Source organism: Spermophilus citellus, assembly GCF_964194105.1.
Source record: "Spermophilus citellus genome assembly, chromosome: 15".
NCBI lineage: Eukaryota > Metazoa > Chordata > Mammalia > Rodentia > Sciuridae > Spermophilus > Spermophilus citellus.
Window position 1 is genome coordinate 78,592,851 of NC_138195.1, and position 18,818 is coordinate 78,611,668.

General features: G+C 34.5%; 1 protein-coding gene across 2 annotated transcripts; it reads right to left on the minus strand.

Annotated features, from left to right (window-relative positions):
• Positions 1–3,291: 3,291 nt before the first annotated feature.
• Positions 3,292–14,684, minus strand: SMNDC1 (survival motor neuron domain containing 1). Of its 2 annotated transcripts, none has more exons than XM_081267083.1 (6): positions 14,497–14,684; positions 13,229–13,348; positions 8,088–8,230; positions 7,325–7,486; positions 5,432–5,585; positions 3,292–4,555 (listed from the first exon to the last, which is right to left on the minus strand). In XM_081267083.1, exons 2-6 carry the CDS (start codon positions 13,346–13,348, stop codon positions 4,418–4,420), a joined length of 717 nt encoding a protein of 238 aa, XP_081123209.1. In that variant the 5' UTR covers positions 14,497–14,684; the 3' UTR covers positions 3,292–4,417. The 2 variants fall into 2 exon arrangements, with proteins under 2 accessions (XP_081123209.1, XP_081123210.1); XM_081267084.1 differs by lacking the exon at positions 14,497–14,684 and adding an exon at positions 14,265–14,404.
• Between the last annotated feature and the right edge of the window lie 4,134 nt (positions 14,685–18,818).

Here is an 18,818-nt window from a genome sequence, read left to right on the forward strand (position 1 = left end):
CAACTGGACAATTACCATCTATTAAAGACTAGCCTAGCTTGTAGATCTCAGGCTTCAACTCTAGTTTCTCAGGATATGGAATCAAGTTTTCTCCAAGCCTGAATTCTTTCTTGGGTCACAAATTCACTGCATCTTGCTAAAGTAAGTACAGGGCTTGAAAGGGAAAAAACAAAAGCACATCAGTTTCACCAAGAAAGGGAAATCAAAGAGCAAATTAATAACCATGATTTGGGGTCCCAACTTGGAAAAAGTAGCTCTTCAAACTTTTCCTCCTCCTAAGAATGGCTCCTTTAGCTTTGCTTTAAAAAAAAAAAAAGACTAACTGGGGAAACAAATGACAATTTTAAAAATCTCTGTGACTTGAGTGGTTTCATAAAATCAACTAATGAAGTATAAAAGAAGTAAATGTCTAGTTTTTACTGCCTGGGAACTGAATGATAAATTGAGTATCCAAAATTTGAGATTTTTTTAGCTAGTTAAGCTGTCAATCACTACAAACCCACTATTAATTCTCAGATCTGTTTTATCCCACTAAAGGCCACAAAAGAACCACCTTTACACATAAGTTGAAAAGTCAGGGGAAAAAAACTGAAAAACTACACAGATGTAATTCCATCTTATGTCATCTTTTCTACTCACTCTAACCCAATCCAAAACATTCTTAAGCTGTCCCATCTCTTTTAATACTGGTTTCTGAACCTCTTAAGAACTTATTTATACAGATAGATATGCTTAAAAAAAAATCATACAGGATGACAGGGATTCAATTATTGGGGTTTTTTTGGTTGGTGTTTAAAACTACAGAATTACCTGTTATTTGGCCTGCTATGCTCTTCCTCTCCACTGCAGTAAAAATTCTGTTTAACTTGGAACTCAAAAATCCTAGATATAAAGAACGTTTATATTTACTGTCGAATTAATAAACTGCTATTTATACTGACTTTCATAGTATAATACAAATACTTAATACAATTCAGCAGATATTTATTGAATCTTTTAAAGATTTTAACAAATATAAAACCTTGCTGGCTTAAATAGATATTCTTCTTTTGTATTTTAGTTATTATCCAATTTAGCTAAAAGCTTTAAATATATTTTTGGCTAAATTTACAAATGTTATTTTTCATCATATAAAAGTTCTAATTTTAACTATAAAATTATAATCTACAGACACACAATCACAAAAAAATCAAATTTTCCTTTGTCCCCTGATGTTTTCCCTTGCTATTTATAAATGAGGTATACTCAGCACTAAAACTACATCATATAAAAACAGACATACCACCTTTCACTATGACAAAAACAAGTTTAAAAAAAAATGGAAGTTTTAGAATAATCAATGTATTTTGCGTTGGATGCCTAGTTTTCAAAACTAGACTAAAAAAACTGCCACTAAATGGAATTTTTCTTCAAGAATCAAACTTCTCTTACATTTAACCTAAAAACATGGTTCTCAGCAAAGGAAACACATCAGAATCCTCTATGGTGTTTGTCAAACCATGTACCTTGGCCTGGAAATGTTTGGGATAGGAACCAGACCCCAAGATTTCCTCTTTAAGAATTAAGGGTGACTTTTATTATAAATTTCTCCCTTTCCCACTAAGAAACATGCTTTCATATGAAGAATTTTAAACCTCTACTAGGATTTATTTAATGTTTCTTGGCAATTTGGTAACATTTCAGTAATAAGTTAAAATTGTGGGTATTATTATCCATTGCAATGTGAACAACTCTTGTTCAAATTAAGGGAAAAAAGATCAGATATTCACCATTGCCACTTTACAGTAAATGGCAGATTCTTCTATAGTGCTTACCATATGCCAGACACTGTAGCTCTTTACATATATTAACTCAATTCTTAAAACCCAGGGAAACTGGTATTATTAAGTCCATTCTATGGAGAAAAACGAGGCAGAGGAGTTATACACAGTAGCTAATAAATAGGGAGTCAGGAATCCTTGCTCTTCCAATATGCCCTATTGACCTTTCTACATGTTAATAGCATTAGTTATACAATTATTAAAATTTGGGTTATTAACTTTTGGAGTGTTCGGATCATTCATTTCTTGAAATGGTAACTGAAGTGAAATGTCAAACTCTGAGAAGATATATGCAGGCATTCCTACTCAGGAGTCATAAATCGGTATTTTTACATTTCAGAGCTTCAAGTCTCCTTTCTTGACAGGAGAAATTCTACATTTAAATTTATAACAAAGCTCTATAAGGATAAGATTCCTATTCAATTTTAGAATACACAGAGTTTATGTTTTCATTTGTAAAAATACTATTGCTATCATGCTTCTCATTAAGTATTTTCTCAACTTCAGCATCGAACTGTGGCAGGTATTATCTCCCCATAAGTTCTTTCAGTTTAGTCCAGAGACACCAACATCTTCCTTCCTGACACTAGGATTTTCAAAAGGGCCATATCCAGGTCTTTGACACAAGAGGTCCTGATCTTATTCTGTATGGCTCCTATTTTCTAAACAAATACTTGTTATGATATGGTTACTTTTATTCCTTTTCTCTATCCTATTGCAAAGCCTTCCAGGAAAATTCATATGCAGAAAGGAAGGTCTTTAGGGTTAAAGGAGGAATAAGTCTCAGTTCCAACAGTATTGTCTGTACAAACACCAAGTGAACTACTATCCCAACAGACATAACAAGATAATCTCAATAAAAAACATAACTGGGGTCACATAATTACAGCAAATTTCTTGCCAGTGCATTTTCATTCAAATAATTATCTTGTTATCTTTTAAGGCTACTACTGGTTATTTAGTTATGCTCTTCAGATGTTTTTACAATGGGAAAATCATGCAGCTACTGAATCTCAATCTTAAGATTGAATAATCTCTAATAAAAATTTAAAAGATGTTTGTTACAATGGTAAAAGATGAATAATAATATACTTCAAAATTTTTTATTTCTAAGTTTTCAGGTTTAAGTAGCCTTTTCTCTATGCCTGTTTTGGGGTCTGAAGGAAGGAAAAGAATGCTACTTCTTACCGCCATCCTAAAAGTCTCAATTTACTAATGAAATTAAAATTTGTGAAATAAAAACTTCAATTTTTCCCCTTGTGCAAAAATTTGTGAATACCCCATTCATAGCACAAGCCAATAAAATAAAACTAGGCAATCCTTAGTATCCAACTCTTAATGTCTAATGGAAGGAATACTTAAGGATTTACTGAAACCTTTATCCCATAATCAAAATTCTTTTTAGTGGCAATTCTGTGTGCAAGTTTGAGGCTTAATCACCATGTCAAAGCTAAAGACTTCATCATCTTGTTAACACACCCTGGAGATTTTAAAAACACTTTATTTAATAAAAGTTAAACATACAAAACTGAAATTAACACACATTCTAAAAATCATCTCCCATTAATAGGAAGACCCTTTTCTATGCATGTATTTGGCTTTAACTCAACTCAGGATAACTGATGTCACACCAACAAATGCTGGCAACTTGATCTAGTTAATAAAAATTAAAAACTCAGCTACATGAACATAATATACAGGGAAATTATGGTCAGATTAATGCACAAGAAATACAAGAAATTTTAATGATGAAACATTCAGTACTCTTGTTCATTAATTTAGCCTTGGTTTTTTACAAAAATAGTATCTACACTGTATACAGGGCTATACATCAGCTTTTTGTTTTCCCATATAAACATTACACATCCAAAAATGGTACCACTAACCATATATGAAAAACTGACAAAGGAAAAAGCAAACATACAAAACCACAAAACACCAAACAAAAAACACCTTAGAAAGGTAGTTCATCCTAACATGGTTTCTTACATAAAACTAACTCAGTGAATAAAAGTAAAATCTAGATCAATTTTGAAGAGATGGCGTACAGGCTTAGAAAACAAGTTATTGAAGGAAAAAAACCTCAAACAAACTTTACCATTTACAAATTAACCCATATTTTGGCTTGTCTGGTTAAGAGCTCAGTTTTAAAGTTGAAGACAAAGGGGGAAAAACCCAAAAAGATCTCCTTAGCAAGTTGGTGTTTTGTCTTGATGTTCCAAATGAATTTCTAGAATGTGTCAAGTTCAAAGTGTTTGAAAATTAAAATTATGACTTACAAAAAGTTTACACCATCAAGTGGGGGGCCTGATATTAGGAAGATCAACAATTCATTTTAAGTGCTGATTTAAGCAGCATCTATCTAGAAAAGTTGCCTTATCAACAAACTCTGAGGGAACTGTGGTAGTATAAATGAAAAGTTAAATGAATAGCAGTTATCAAATGCAATTTCTTCAAGTTTCATTCTATTGAAGTCAAACAATGACAACAATAGTATCTTCCTTACTCATCTAACAAATAATTTACCTTTAGAAAAATATAAGAATAAAAAGGTAAATGTAAAGCCCTGCAGAGATGAAATCCAACAGTTTTTCTGATTACTGAGGCATCAAATGCCTGACATTGTATTTAGAGGTATCTTGATACTGTGTCATAGGTTTATCAGCAATTCCACAAGTTCCTACTCCAACTTTGCCAGTAACACTCTCAGGTGAAGCAAAAATACTCCTCTTTACCTAAGGGAAAGAACAGAAACCATTTCTGATTAGTTTTGGGAAAAAAGTAAATTTTAAACTTTAATATTAAAACAATCTAGCTTTAATATTTTAAAAAAGAAAAGCTCATTGCTTTTGTTTGCTAGTGTCAAAATTCACTAAACAGAAGCCATTTATTCTAACTTATAATATGTGGAAATTATCTCTACACACTACAAACACTCATAACACTTGGGCATTTACCTGTCTCCAGATTATAGTTTGCAATCTCAAATCCAACCCTAATTTACAATATGAGTCTTCAGTTCTAGCATAACTACAACTCTGACTATATTGAAGTTTACAGCAGTGTCTATTGGATATCTAAATTATGAAATCCCTTGCCCTTTGTTAAGTCATAAAATGAACATCTTTATGAAAAGGAAGTACTATTTTCCAGAAATCATGTCTACCAATGGAGGTGACTAAACAAAAAAACAAAGATGTGTACAATAGCCAGGTTGTCCTGACTGTGAACTTCCATGGATGTTATGATTATCTTTTACCTAACACTCAGAAAGTTAACCAACAGAACTTAAAAGCTTTTTAAAATAAGATCTAACAGCAATGCACATAAAGACATGTTTATAAAGCAGAGTTCAGCACACTGTCCCTAAGTGGTATGTAAAGCAGCAAATAATTTTTCAAATTTGTCATTCCTAACATAAACTCTCATGAATAATGTTTTTATTGTAGAGACAGTGGCTAATAAGATATTTTTCAAAAAGCAAAATTGAGGAATGGCAATGATTTTGATCATAAGTTTCAAAAATCTATGTACCTCCTTTTTCATTTTAAACATTTTAGTGACAATTGCATTTTTCAGATTTGCAAAGTGTGATGAATAGATTTACCAACCTGGCCTTTTTTGTTTTTAGAATAGGCTCTGTTGTTGAATTGTTGCCATTTCACCTTCTGGTCCTCTCTTTCCTGTTCAAGTTCTTTTATTCTCTGTGCTTTTTTCAAAGCTTTCTTCTTTTTGTATTCACGCTGCTGGGCAATCATTTCCTTTCTGTGTAGTAAAAACAGCTAAATGTCAACTATTAAGATTTAAAAGATGACCTTCTTGTGAACCTTAGATGCACACACACACACACACAAAAATCCAATAAACTTACACATACTTCTCTCCATGAATAAAAGCACTGAATCATTAAAATCAATGCCAATCACCTGGCAATAGTATACAAAATTTTTTTTTAAAGTATCCTTAAAAGCTTTCATACGTAATCTCTCACAAATATAAATCAAATATTTCAGCTAAGCCTTTTAAAAAAGTATTTTTTACTGGTGCAATTTCATTATATATAATAGTGGTATTCATTATGCTGTATTCATACATGCACTTAACTATATACTTGACATTTTTTGGGGGTACTGGGGATTAATCCAGGGGATGTTTAACAACTGAGCCCCATTCCAAGCCCCTTTTTATTTTTTGAAGCAGGGTCTTGCTAAGTTGATAAGGCTGGCCTCAAACTTGCCTCCTACCTTAGCTTCCAACTTACCAGGATTATAGGCGTGTACCACAAGCCTGGCACTTTTTATTTCACTTTTATATAGCTTCTATCAGTTGTGTTTTAGAAACATGTTAAATTTCAAATAATTAGCTGCCTAAAAATCAATTCCCAAATAGATATAGAAGTATAATGCAGAGCATTTGAAAAAGTGTATGAATGGACTGAATACATATAAAACTATTTCACCTAGAAGAATGCAGCAGCACAAGGGAAATCATAGTTTTTTTTTTTAATTGTAGGTGGACACCTTTATTTTTTAAAATTTATTTCTATGTGGTGCTGAGGATTGAACCCAGTGCCTCATGTGTGCTAGGCAAGTGCTCTACCACCGAGATACAACCCCACCCTCACAGCTAACAATTGTTAAAAAAAAAAAACAAAAAGCAAAAACACCGAGTGGGGGGGGTGTTCAAAAATCCTACACAGGATTCTAAATAGGATTAGAGCTTAAAACTATCAATAATATGCACTCAGTTAAAACCAACCAAATGAAGGATGAAGAAAAAAATCTTTTAAGAGAGGCAATAAAATCTAGATCCCCATACTATATAATTGCCACCATGAAGCCAAGTATGGCTTTGTATACAGAAGCCAAAAAACTAAAACCAGAGATTATACAGAGTTTTACAATCTGATTTTTCTTACTGGGGATGTTTATGTGTTATTTTAACAAGTGACAGAATTTTTCCAAATATACTTATGTTGTAACTTAAAAATTTGAAAACCCCACCTTCTAGTCCCAAGTTTTTACCACAGGCATCTTTCTGTTACCTCTACTTCAGGGCAGTTTCCTTAAGAAAACTGCCCTGATAACTGTAGTGCCAGTACTTTATCTTTGTTCCCTTCGTAAGTGTGTTCTATCCCTTCCTAATATCTTCACTTTATTATTAAAGTGCTTCTTTGATTAAGTGTTCTCTTTGGATATAAACTCAGTATACTCAGAGGAAGCCTAAGTTGGTCTTCATTGTGATACAGCCTCAGCTCCTGGCTTGTAAAAAATATAGTCCTCAGTATAGTACGGTATCCTCCTAATATGGAATGCCCAAGAGGGAACCAATATGTCTTCACTTAGGCATACACATAACAGACCATGTTGAGTCTGTGTCACTCATCTTTAGAACAATAACAGTATTCTAACTTCCTCACCCCAATTTAGGCTACATATAGCTTCCATTTGCAGATTACCTCAAGTACCCAAATGGGGAACATCTAAAATGCCAAAGTTACTTACTTTGACATGGGTTTATTCCCACTGTCCTCCTTTGCCTTCCTTCCTTCTTCTACAGGCTTCAGGTTCAACAGTGGAGTCACTTCAGCATTGCCATAACCAGCAAAGGTAATTGCAGCGGTGCCATTTTCTTCATCTATCTCCTCGATCTCCGCTTCGTAACACCTGTAAAGATATCATGGCTGTAAGCAGGTGAGTAAAGATTTAGTACTCAGCCTACAAGACTTATACTGCAGAGATTCAATTATTATATGTGATTAAAATGAAACTTTTGAAGTTAAATGGCCCTTTTGACAAAAATTCAAGAGTGGTTGGAGTTATGCATCTGGTATTAAAAAAGAAGTCCTAATCAAAATATTGCCAAGAAAGTCTCTTAAACATGTATCTATTCAATATGCTTTAGTTCAACTCTCTGAGAAAAAAATAAATTCTTATAGGAGTGATTTCAGTGTATGCACTTCACAGAAATCTGAGGCAATCTACCATTTGCTCAGTTTTCAACTTAAGGAGGAAATAATTTAGATTATTTTGGAAAATAACTATTCATTTTTCTCTCCTCTGGGATGTAAACCATTCTTCTCCCTCAAATTTAATCTAAAGCTAAACCTAAACTTCATTAATGGCAACCACCCAAAAATTGGCTCTGAAAATCACATTGCCTATATGGAAAGATTAAAATAGGGTAGTTCAAACTGAATAAAAAATCTTACCATTGTATTTTATTATTGCATGTTAAGTTAGAGGGGTTTTTTTTTTCTACACTTACTGTCCATCTTCACTCCAGATTGCCATACACTTGTCTCCAACTTTCCATGAATGAGTGGGCTGAGCAGAAGCAAAACTATCTGAACTTGCAAGAGTTTCTGATGGTTGAGTTGACAGGAGATCTTTGGTTAGTTCTATAACTTCCTAAAAAAGGATGACAAAATCATAACATTAATTTTATAATTCATATTATCAATTACTTTCTTAGTTTTTGATAATAAATGCTATGTGGTTTGAGAGCTGATATAGTTTATAACACTAAGAAATATTGAGATTTACTCCATGTTGAAACTGAGATAATATTTTACATAAGTAGTGAAGCTGTGATTTAAGCCTAACATATCTTCATCTTAATCATAAATACTAATAAAAATAAAATAGACTTGAGCTTATGCCATGCATTATTTCAAAGTGCTTATTAGTAAATAAATCTCTCTAAAGATGAGTAATACAGTATGAGGGATTGAATTAGATTTGAGGTCCCTTTTACTTTTATCATGTATACTTCATGCAACTGTTCTGTCTTCTAGGTATTACTTAGCAGTTTTATTACCTGTCTAGTCAATACCCCCCCATTCCCAAAACACTTGAAGCAGCCTTATTTGTGAACAAAAATATTCCTACTTCCACATATTTCTACTAAAACACTGTAGGCATATGTAAAAGAAACAAGTAGTCTTCCTATTCATTTATTATAAATCTCACGTCAACTGAGTAATAAGCACACATCAAGTTAATTTAAATATACCTTGATATTTATTAATCACACCAGCACAGCTTAATTTAAAAGGAAAAAAAAAAAAAAAACTAACACAGGCAGGCAATGCCTCTGTGTGGCTAATAATTTTCTAATTCAGGCTCACATTTATTGGTTTCCTTCAAAGGTATGTTAAGGATGGTTCCAAAACATGAGATATAGTACAAATTTATAGATTCTGCTGTCTACTGAATTTTTACTCTAACGAAAATCCAAGGTCTGTACCATTTTATCTGATTTGTTTTAACATACTGCATACCTATTCCTCCACATTGTTTTATTTAAAACATTCTGTGTGTTTGGGGGAGAAAAACTGGCAAGATTATCTCTACTTAGTTTCTTCTGGCACACTCTTTGAGTTTTTGTAATAGTAATTCTGGTTCAGTAGCCAAGACAGTTAAATATTAGCTCTTTCCTAAAGTTTTTAAAACTTACTGGCTACTTTTGAAAACCTAATATTTGGGTCTAAAAAAAAAAAAAAAAAAAGAAAGAAAGAAATAGTAAGCCTTTGGAGAAAGGCTGATTTTGTGGATTAAAGAACTAGAAGAGTCAGACTTAAGTTATAGATTTAGTACAGTAGCACCTCTAAGTTTTATTAACTGCCAATAGTTATTTGAACACTTTTTTTTTCCTTTTGCATAGTCCCTAAAGATAGGACATGACGTTTTTTGGTGGTACTGGAGGTCTTGTGCATACTAGGTAAGTACTCTACCATTGAGTTATAGCACCAGTCCTCAAATACCTTTCTCCCCACCTACTTGTAGATGGACACATTATCTTTATTTTATTTATTTTTATGTGATGCTGAGGATCAAACCCAGCGCTTCACACATGCCAGGCAAGTGCTCTGCCACTGAGCCATACCCCAGCCTCTTGAATACTTTTTAATTAGACAGTCCTTTGCAAATAAAGCAAAGAAGTTCCACATAAAGTAGTACACAGAAGAGAGTAAATTACCCAGTCTTGTTTTTAGTTAACCCCTTTTAAAGCCAAGATATAATCCAATAAACCTGACTCAAGAGCCTATAATACTTCTATCATTAAATACTTCCACATCCTCCTATGGATGGTTTAACCATTGAAGCTCAAACACAAATTTTTCATTTGTGCATCTCATAGTTAGAACTCTATTATCTTTTCAGACAGAACATTTTCCCACTATACTCATAAGAAAAGATATTTTTAAAGAAAATGGTCCTAAAAAGCTGTGCATGTTCAGAGCTTTGCTCTGAAATGACCCCTTTTCAACAAAAACAAAATCCAGAGCATTTACCCCTAATGTCCTGTAACTGACTTTGCCATGGTTTTATATATACTTCCCAACAAACTATGAAGAGCTTTCTAATTTTTTGTTTTCTTCACATGTGCATATGGACGAAAGTATCAGAAAACTATTTTACGTATGAGGGGGTTCTTGAAGGTACATACCATTAATTACTTTTCCTCCCCCAAGTTTTGAAACTGCTCCTTCAATGACAGATGGGCAGCAGTTACAGTAATCGGCAATTCCAGGAAGCATCAGGTGTTGTGATCTACATATCAGCAGGTCAAAGGGGGTGCACTCAAGCACTCTGCTTACTGAAGGAAGGCGTTTCGGGGATGCAGAGAGCCACTGTAATATATGAGACAAGTGACTTGACCCCTGCCTCCTTTAGAACCAGTTTATTCAGCAAAACAGCCTAATAAATTGACTATTTTTGTGATTATCATACACTGCCTGGGGAGCTAATCAGCTGGCTAGCCCGAATTTTAATATACCTATTTTATCTTTTAAGTGAAAAGAAAGGCTGATAGAACTTCAGTAGATTAATTTGCTGCCTGCTGAATAACTACACTATGAAAGACAATAAAAGAGATAAATATGGAAACCTTATTGGAAAAATATGTCACTGAAAAAAGTTCAGAAAGAATGTTTTATCATAAATCAAAGGGCAAATAAATTAAGAATCAGGATATGATTCCATAAGAACACAAGAAATTAAAAACATATGATGATCCAAAAACATGAAAATGATAAAGCCAGAGACTTAATAATCAATCTGAACAAGCTTTTCATTAAAGGTGATAAGCAGTATTGAATACTAATGGCAGAAAGCAGAAAAGGGGGAAAAAAACATTGCAGAACAGAAGCTATAACTATAGTCTCAAAGAAGACAACAACTACTAGGTGGAAACATATATCCACACACCATTCAGAATTTTATCTAAATATTAAAAGATGCTTTCCATCTTTGAGTAGTTTCAGTTCAAAACAGGCCTCTATCTAATAATCAAAATCAAATTTTTTACTCATCATGAGAATAAAAAAAGTAACTCATCAAGACTGGTTAGTTAAAACATTCTGATTTATCACTATCTGAAGGATTAGCACTTAAACTTCTAAATCTGTGCCATTCCATATGTAGTCATTTAATTGAGTAAAATTAAAAATTCAGCCCCTCAATTACCCTAGCTATATTTCAAATATTTAATAGCCATACGTGTCCAATGGCTATGGTACTGAATATCAAACACAGAATATTTCCACGATCACAGAAAGGTCTACTGGACAGTGCTGTTCTAAATAGTTACACAATATTTTTATTGTCTTTTTGTTTTTGAGAAAGGGCCTTTCAATGTTTCCCAGAATGCCCTCGAACTACTGGGCTCAAGTGATTCTCCTGCTTCAGCTTTCTGAGTAGATCAAACTACAGGCCTATAGCACCACCAGGTCAGCATAAAAAAGAGGATATTTTATAGAAAAACAATTCCCAAGTCATTAACCGAACCCTAGATAAGTCTTTTATGTACTCACTACAATGTCTACTATAGTGGTTTCTCCCTACAGTATCTACTGCTATAAACTGTGTCATACTAAGATACTTGTGCCCAGAGCCTAAAAGATAATTTACTCTAGAAATATTAAAAAGACCTGATAATAATCCTGTTTTAAACTCCACTCCCAATTCCCCTTCCACCAGTTCCACATCTTTCCTCCCATTGCCCAGGAAGCAGGGTACAATACAACATTGCACACAATGTTTTCTTTCCTTCAAAGAAAAAAGGACTGCTTTTAAGTTGGTAAAGTAGACTGAGCATCTCTTTGAGGCAAGAAAAAAAAAAAAAAAAAAAAAAAAACCAACAATACTTGAAGTCGAAAAGAGGTCAGTTTGCTTTTGTTATATCTGCAATGCATACTCACAGAACACGTGAGTAATTCACTGAATGGACAGGAGCAAACCACCAGGTTATTTTTACATAAGGGCCTTGAAGTAGGCCCTACAATCCACACGCCTGGCTTCTATGAAGGATTCTGTTTGAACTGAAATTATTCCAGATATTTTCTATATTTTTTTAAAACAACATACACTTGCAAGTTTATCCTAAATCTAGAACTGAATTTGAAAATATTAATTCATTTTATGCCTGGATAACCTCTTTCAGAATCTAAAACCTAGACCCCAATTCAGAAAAGTTTCACTCATTTTCAGTTATAAAATCCCTAAAATTTAAGATTTAGTGGGTAACAGGATGATAAAGGGACAGATTAATTAAACAGGATATAGAACCAGTACAGAGATCATCTAATCAAAACCCCCTGAAAACTTTAAAAAATCAGGTTCAGAATTTTAAGGAAGTTCTTAAGATGAAAAGTTATAATACTAGTATTTACAAATTACATATGGTACTTTTCTTAACCTGGTGTCCTGAGAAACAACAAGTATTTACTATCATGCTTTTATGTTTGTCTTGAAACTCACTGCAGGTTTAAAAATGTTATACTTACTGAACTATCCCATAATAAATTAAGAACTCAACTTGACAAAGGTCAAAACTACACTATAAAACCTAGTCTTAAGTTCAAACACCTAACTAACATTAATACCAAAAACATGTATCTCTTTGGGATATCTTAATGATGTGTTTTTAATATAAGGTGTAACCCACTAGCAATGAAATAAAAAGTTATTAAATGTTTCACTCTCAATATTATATCACTAAAAAAAATTTTAATCTGATTATATTTTCTATTTTTTTTAATCTTAAGTTACCTTTTGAACTCAATTTCTTTGCCAAAACTTGAAAAATAAAAGCAAATTCCTTTGTAAAGTTTCTTCTGTTGAAAGTCTGACACTTTCAAAATCAACTAATTTTTAAGAAATCCTATGAGCACACAAGATTTACATAATTAAAAACAATGTTTATTCTTTTTGATGCATATAAATTGAGGAAGTAACCATATTTCTCTACAAGCCTCAGTGCCTACACATATGTGTACACACATAGGAGGGGAACCTGCTCCAAGGGTGTTTTGAGTACCTATGGATTCTAAAAAAATAGATCAATTGAAAGCCACAGAAATTTTTTTCAAGCAATGTTAACTACAATTGTTCACTCATACTTACTTGTAAATCTTTCTTCAATTTTAGCAAATCTTCATTTTCTCCATTTCCAGATAATGCAGCTTCTACTTGCTGGAGTTGAGCTTTGTAGCTTGCCAGCTGTTTTGCTAGATCCTCTGACATCTGGGGAAAATAAAGAGGTTAAGACCATGAAAACTAAGTCAAATATCAAAGCACAAAAAATATTTCCTTAAACTGCCTGAATCAACCAGTTTTAATACAAAGTACTCCTGCAGCTTATATTTATCACCATTATTTTTACTCTTACTTTAGACTTGAGCTAAATCACAAACTTCAAGGTAACATATTCTGAAGATTACAGAACATATCAGTTCAATTCCATTTAAAAAGGTTGAAAAAGCATGGGATAAAAAGAAAAACTTCTTTATTTTTCTTAACTCTTATTATAGGAAAGCACTGTGACCAGCTCAATAATTAAGGTTATTATCATATCCTTAAGCATGAAAGAATACATCCACGGCGAAATAAAACTGATTCCCAGTTATCTACACAAATAACTCTCTTTACTTGAACAAATCAATTAAGCATGTATGTAGAAGTTCTTCTCCAGAATAAAAATCTTTCACTCAGTCAACTTAAACATGCAGTTGTCGATTCATTTTCTTAAGTAGCAACACAAATATTCCGCTGGGCTGAGGATGTAGCTCAGCGCTAGAGTATGCACAAGGCCCTAGGTTCGATCCCCAGCGCCTCAAAACAAAAACAAAAATACTCTCGCATGTAGGCATTCCCAGAAACGTTGCCATTTGCCAAACGTAGCTCGCACATTCTCCAGCAAACAAGATATGAATGAACCCTTCCTTGATGATTGGTAAGCAATCTTATGGGGCTTTCTTAATTTCCCGTCCAGCGAAAGCCTGGAATCTGAAAAGACCCTAAAGGGTTAAAGCAAGCCAGGCAGCTCTTGTGCCAGTCACCCAACACCTTTAAGCCCGCCACAACTTTGTCGATTGTTTCAGGCCTGGAAACCTAAACATCGGCTGTCCGAGGCTTTGCAGAACCGCGCGGGCGTCCCTACCCCACCCGACGGCCGCCCCAGTCTGGCCGTGTTCGCCCTTTCGCACAGAGGCCCCAACGCAGGCCGGGGCCGCTCACGATCAACTCTGGGTGGGAGAGGAGCTGGGGCTCCTACCCGACAGCCCACGCCCAGACCTCTCCTGTGAGGCTGGCTCCTCGGTCTCGGGCCTCTGCTCCAACTCTGGGGGACCAAGGCCCGGCGAGGCCTGACGCTCCCTCACAGGATTTGTTACCTTGTGTGGGGTTGGGGATGGGGCGGCGGGAAGGGGTCGGGGAAATAAGCCCAGTAGCGGCGGTGGCGGCAGAGGCAGTAGCAGTAGGAAAAAATCTTCGCGACGACAACAGGGCAACCCGGTCTCTAAAGGAAGAACTCCGTCGGTGGCGAGGGGGAGGGGAAGGAAAACCGGGCGCTGGAAGGAGGAAAAGACAAGGCAAACGAAGTCTCGCGAGATATGAAAAAACATCGCGAGATGTCACTCGACTCACAGGATTCCTGGCGCCCTCTAGACGGTCAAGCTTGCTCTCGCTAGGGAGGTGTAGTAGGCGGGGCTTAATAGGAAGGAAATGGCGTAACCGGGCTGCGCCGGGCGCAGTATATAGGGTCTTCAAACCTAAGTTCCGGCTTTGAGTGTGTAGTTATTAGATATTCATCGTGAAGCGTGTCCTGTTAGGCTCTTTCTGACTGCCTTCTTAAGCTAGCTATGGTGGAATTTAATGCAGCTTTTATACTAGTGGTTAGTTTTCAGAGTGTAGTCCCTGAGTCCGCAGTATCAGCCTCACTTGGGACTTTAGTGGAAATGCAAATTTTTAAGTCCCGCCCGAGACCTCTGGAATTCGGAAACTCTGCCAGTAGACTCAGCAGTCTGTTTGAATTAGCTGTCCAGGTGATAATGATGTCCACTGAAGTTTGAGAATCTATACATTGTATAATAATAAATGCCTTAATAGGAAGAGAAAGCTAATTGTCGCAAAAACTGTTGAGAAGAGGTTGATTTATTTAAAATCCGTTTAACCTATTTGGTGTTAATTATCTTGCCTAATAGAGAACAATCTCCGGGTTATAGTCTTGAGTGATAAGTAAACTGGTATTAGACTTACATTTATGTCCAAAAAGAAATGCTCATTAAATGTGCATGTTTGCAGTAATACAATATATGTGAGTTCTGACGCACAAACCTATCTAAGGTTTGGAATGGAGGCCAAATGTTTTCATTATCTTTTTTACTGTTTCCTCTTTTTCCTCCTCTATCTTCCCCTCCTCTTCCCCCTCCTCTTTTTCCACCATATTTATATAATTTTATTTCATTTCTTTAAAAAAAGATAATAACTTGAAACTAAAGCTATCCAAATATCTACCTTCCCTGGGGGATTAACTAAGAAGACCCTTCTCTCAGTTCCTCCTCTTGAATTTGTGCAACATCTTGCTTTAGTTCCTTGCTTTCTTTTGAAGGAGCTCCATTTTTTTCTACACACACACACATTCCGTACAGTAAGTTAGATAACCATGGAGATGAAAATCAGGACAGGTATGTGAGTGTGATTGGGATGGAAGTCAACTTGCAAGTGTGAAAATACTGCAGAGGGCAGCAGTATGTAGTTCTAATTAAGAAGACAAACCAAAAAAGATGAACATTTCCTTAAATAGAGATTGATTTGAAATAAAATGTAATTTTTGACAATGGTTCTTATCCTAATTTTGCATTTTAAGAACTGATGCTAAAACGTGTGAAAAATCTCTCAAATGAGAAGTCTCCCTGAACCTTCTAAATCAGAAAATAGGGAAATATTTATTATAAATTCCAACAGATTTCTATACCATCTTGGCAGTTTTGTTTTCAGTATTGTTTTTAATTCTTAAACTAGGTAATATTGATTTATAAAGAAAAGCTACATTGAATTTTAATTACCACTAAGATATGATAGCAGTTGTATGTACCAGATACCATTCTGAACACTTTACATGTATTCAACTTTTTCAGTTCTGTGTGGTGTTATTATAAGCTTTGATGAAAAGTGATACTTCAGATAGGCTTTCTGACTTACCACCTTTGAAATGTCAAAATCTACCATGTCTGATTTTTCTTAAAACACTCACTTAAATGTAATAATGTTTATTATTCAAAAAGAGCAGTATCCTAGCATGCATGAGGCCCTGGATTCAATCCTAGAACAGCAAAAACAAAGAGCAGTATGTAAACCTCCAGTTCTTTATTTCATTGAAACCCAGTGAGTAAATAAAATGTAAAGTCTCCAAATTGCCATCAGATTATATAACTATTTTCTTTCACATCTAAAGAAAACTGAAGGACTACTAAATAAAATAGAAGTATAGCTGCTGCCTTAGGAAAAACTCCACCCACCATAGGTCAAAGAGAAAACAATAAACAAAATGTGTTGGTCAAATGAGATACTGCATTATTTCACTTTTATTGTATCCTACCTGATTAAAAGTAGCCTCAGATTTTCCTGCATTTTTCCTATTTCCACAAATGCCTAAGATGTATTAGAAATGTGCACAGTATTAACACTTGCTTATATATTGTTTGCTTTCTTTAGTCATAAAAGGTTTCAAATGTTTGCATGGAAATATGCTACTGGGTGAACTATTTTCTTTTTGTGTTTGAGTGTTTTAGGGTACATGGCATTTAATACATATATTCTGGGATGATACTTAGATGGCATCATACTTTAAAGGCTTAGATAGATATTGGTAAGTGCAGATGATTAGATATTCATAGGTCGTAGCAATCCACTTAAATTTGCTTTGCCTTGCTGGTCTTAGGATGTACATTTCCAGCCATTTTGTTTTTTTCTCTATCACTAAATAACAGAAAACAATCACAAAGGAATAGAAAACATGCCACTAAAAATAGAAAAGGATTTCATCAGTTTGAAAAAGATGATAATCTAAAGCTTTACAAGGATCAGAAATCACTGTTATTCAAAGTTCTTTAGACCTATTCAGAAGTGTTGTTTAGTGTTGTTTAACAGCACATGTTCAGTATCCCTTTTTTGAAATACTTGAGGCCAGAAGCATTTTAGATTTGGAATATTTCCTTGTATATAATGAGGTATTTTAGGGACGGAATGCAAGTTTAAACATAAAACTTATTTCTATTTAATACACACCTTTACACATAACATGAATATAATTTTATACAGTATTTTTTGTGCACCTGCATTTTGACTATGACCTATCACACTAGGTCAGTTGTGGAATTTTCTACTTTCGATGTCTTTTGGGCGCTCAAAAGGTTTCAGATTTGGGAGCATTTTGGATTTGGGATTTTCAAACTAAGGGTACTCAACTTACAAGTATACCTTTCTTGTGGTATATATTCTGGGCATAAAAAGAACCCAAACAAGCAAAAACCCTCAAATATCACAGATTTAATACTAGTCGTACCAATGGTAGTACAATTTTGATACTCATTTCTGCTATGGATAAAAACAAATAATAAATTTACTCTCTAATTGTTTGGCCAAAAAACTGCATAAAATTTTACAAAATGTGTGTATGAATATATATACTTATATAGAGAGACAGAAAAACATGGCAAAACGTTAGCAGTCACTGAGTCTAGGTGGAGAGTATGTTAAGTGTGCACTGTACAAGTCTTTCAGCTTTTCTGTATGTTTGATATTTTTCAAAATAAAAAGATGAGGAAAAGTATTCATAGCCTGGTTAGAACACCTTTTAGAATGGTTTGGGGAAGGGGTGTGTTTGGGAATGGTGGGGAAGTGCAGGAGGAAACTCTTGGAATTAGAATAGCTTAGAAAGATCAGAAGTAATATGGGAGATTACAAATACATATGTGGTTATCAGAAACAAAAGTAGAAAGGTGAATGGGTCAAGGCTTAATGGGAAAGATGGGGGCAGTGGAGGCCAAAGAAGCTGTTACCAGCAGGTCTTCGAAGGCTAGGAAAGAAAGTGTAATTAAAATGTGAAATAATTATTTTGAATTCTCTACATACAAGAGGGTCCAATAGGCCTTGCCCTCTGATGTATGGGGATAGGAGCAGTTTATATTTTTTGGCCTTGTTTGGTTTTCTTAGAGGACAGCTCTAGCAGCAGTCCTTCAGGGTTGACTTTTAAACTTGGAGTTAATTGGACTCATCTGTATCATGGGCTCTGAAAACACCTTTGTGTGTGTGTGATTAATTTTCTTTATTAGGGTGAATAACATGCACAGATGGGCTTCAAAACTGAGTAAGCTAACTTATTGCCTCCTCTTACTCCATGTACTATGGCATAATGTTAAGCAATAAATGATGATTGCAAATGAAATCCATATGTCATTTGCATGTATAATTTAACCCTAGGAAACATTAGAAAGGTTTGGGTACTTTTAAGCTTAGGTATGTGTGTCTTGGAAGTCCTCTTAAACTTCCACTGAAGACATAGAATCTTTTAATCCTGAATAATGCCATGCTTAAATTCATCACTGGATTTCCACAGTACTTATACTAAAGATGTAGGAAAGTCTTGGACCCAATTATTGAATATATTAAATCATTATTTTTTAAAATTTTTAATTTGTTCTATATAGTCATA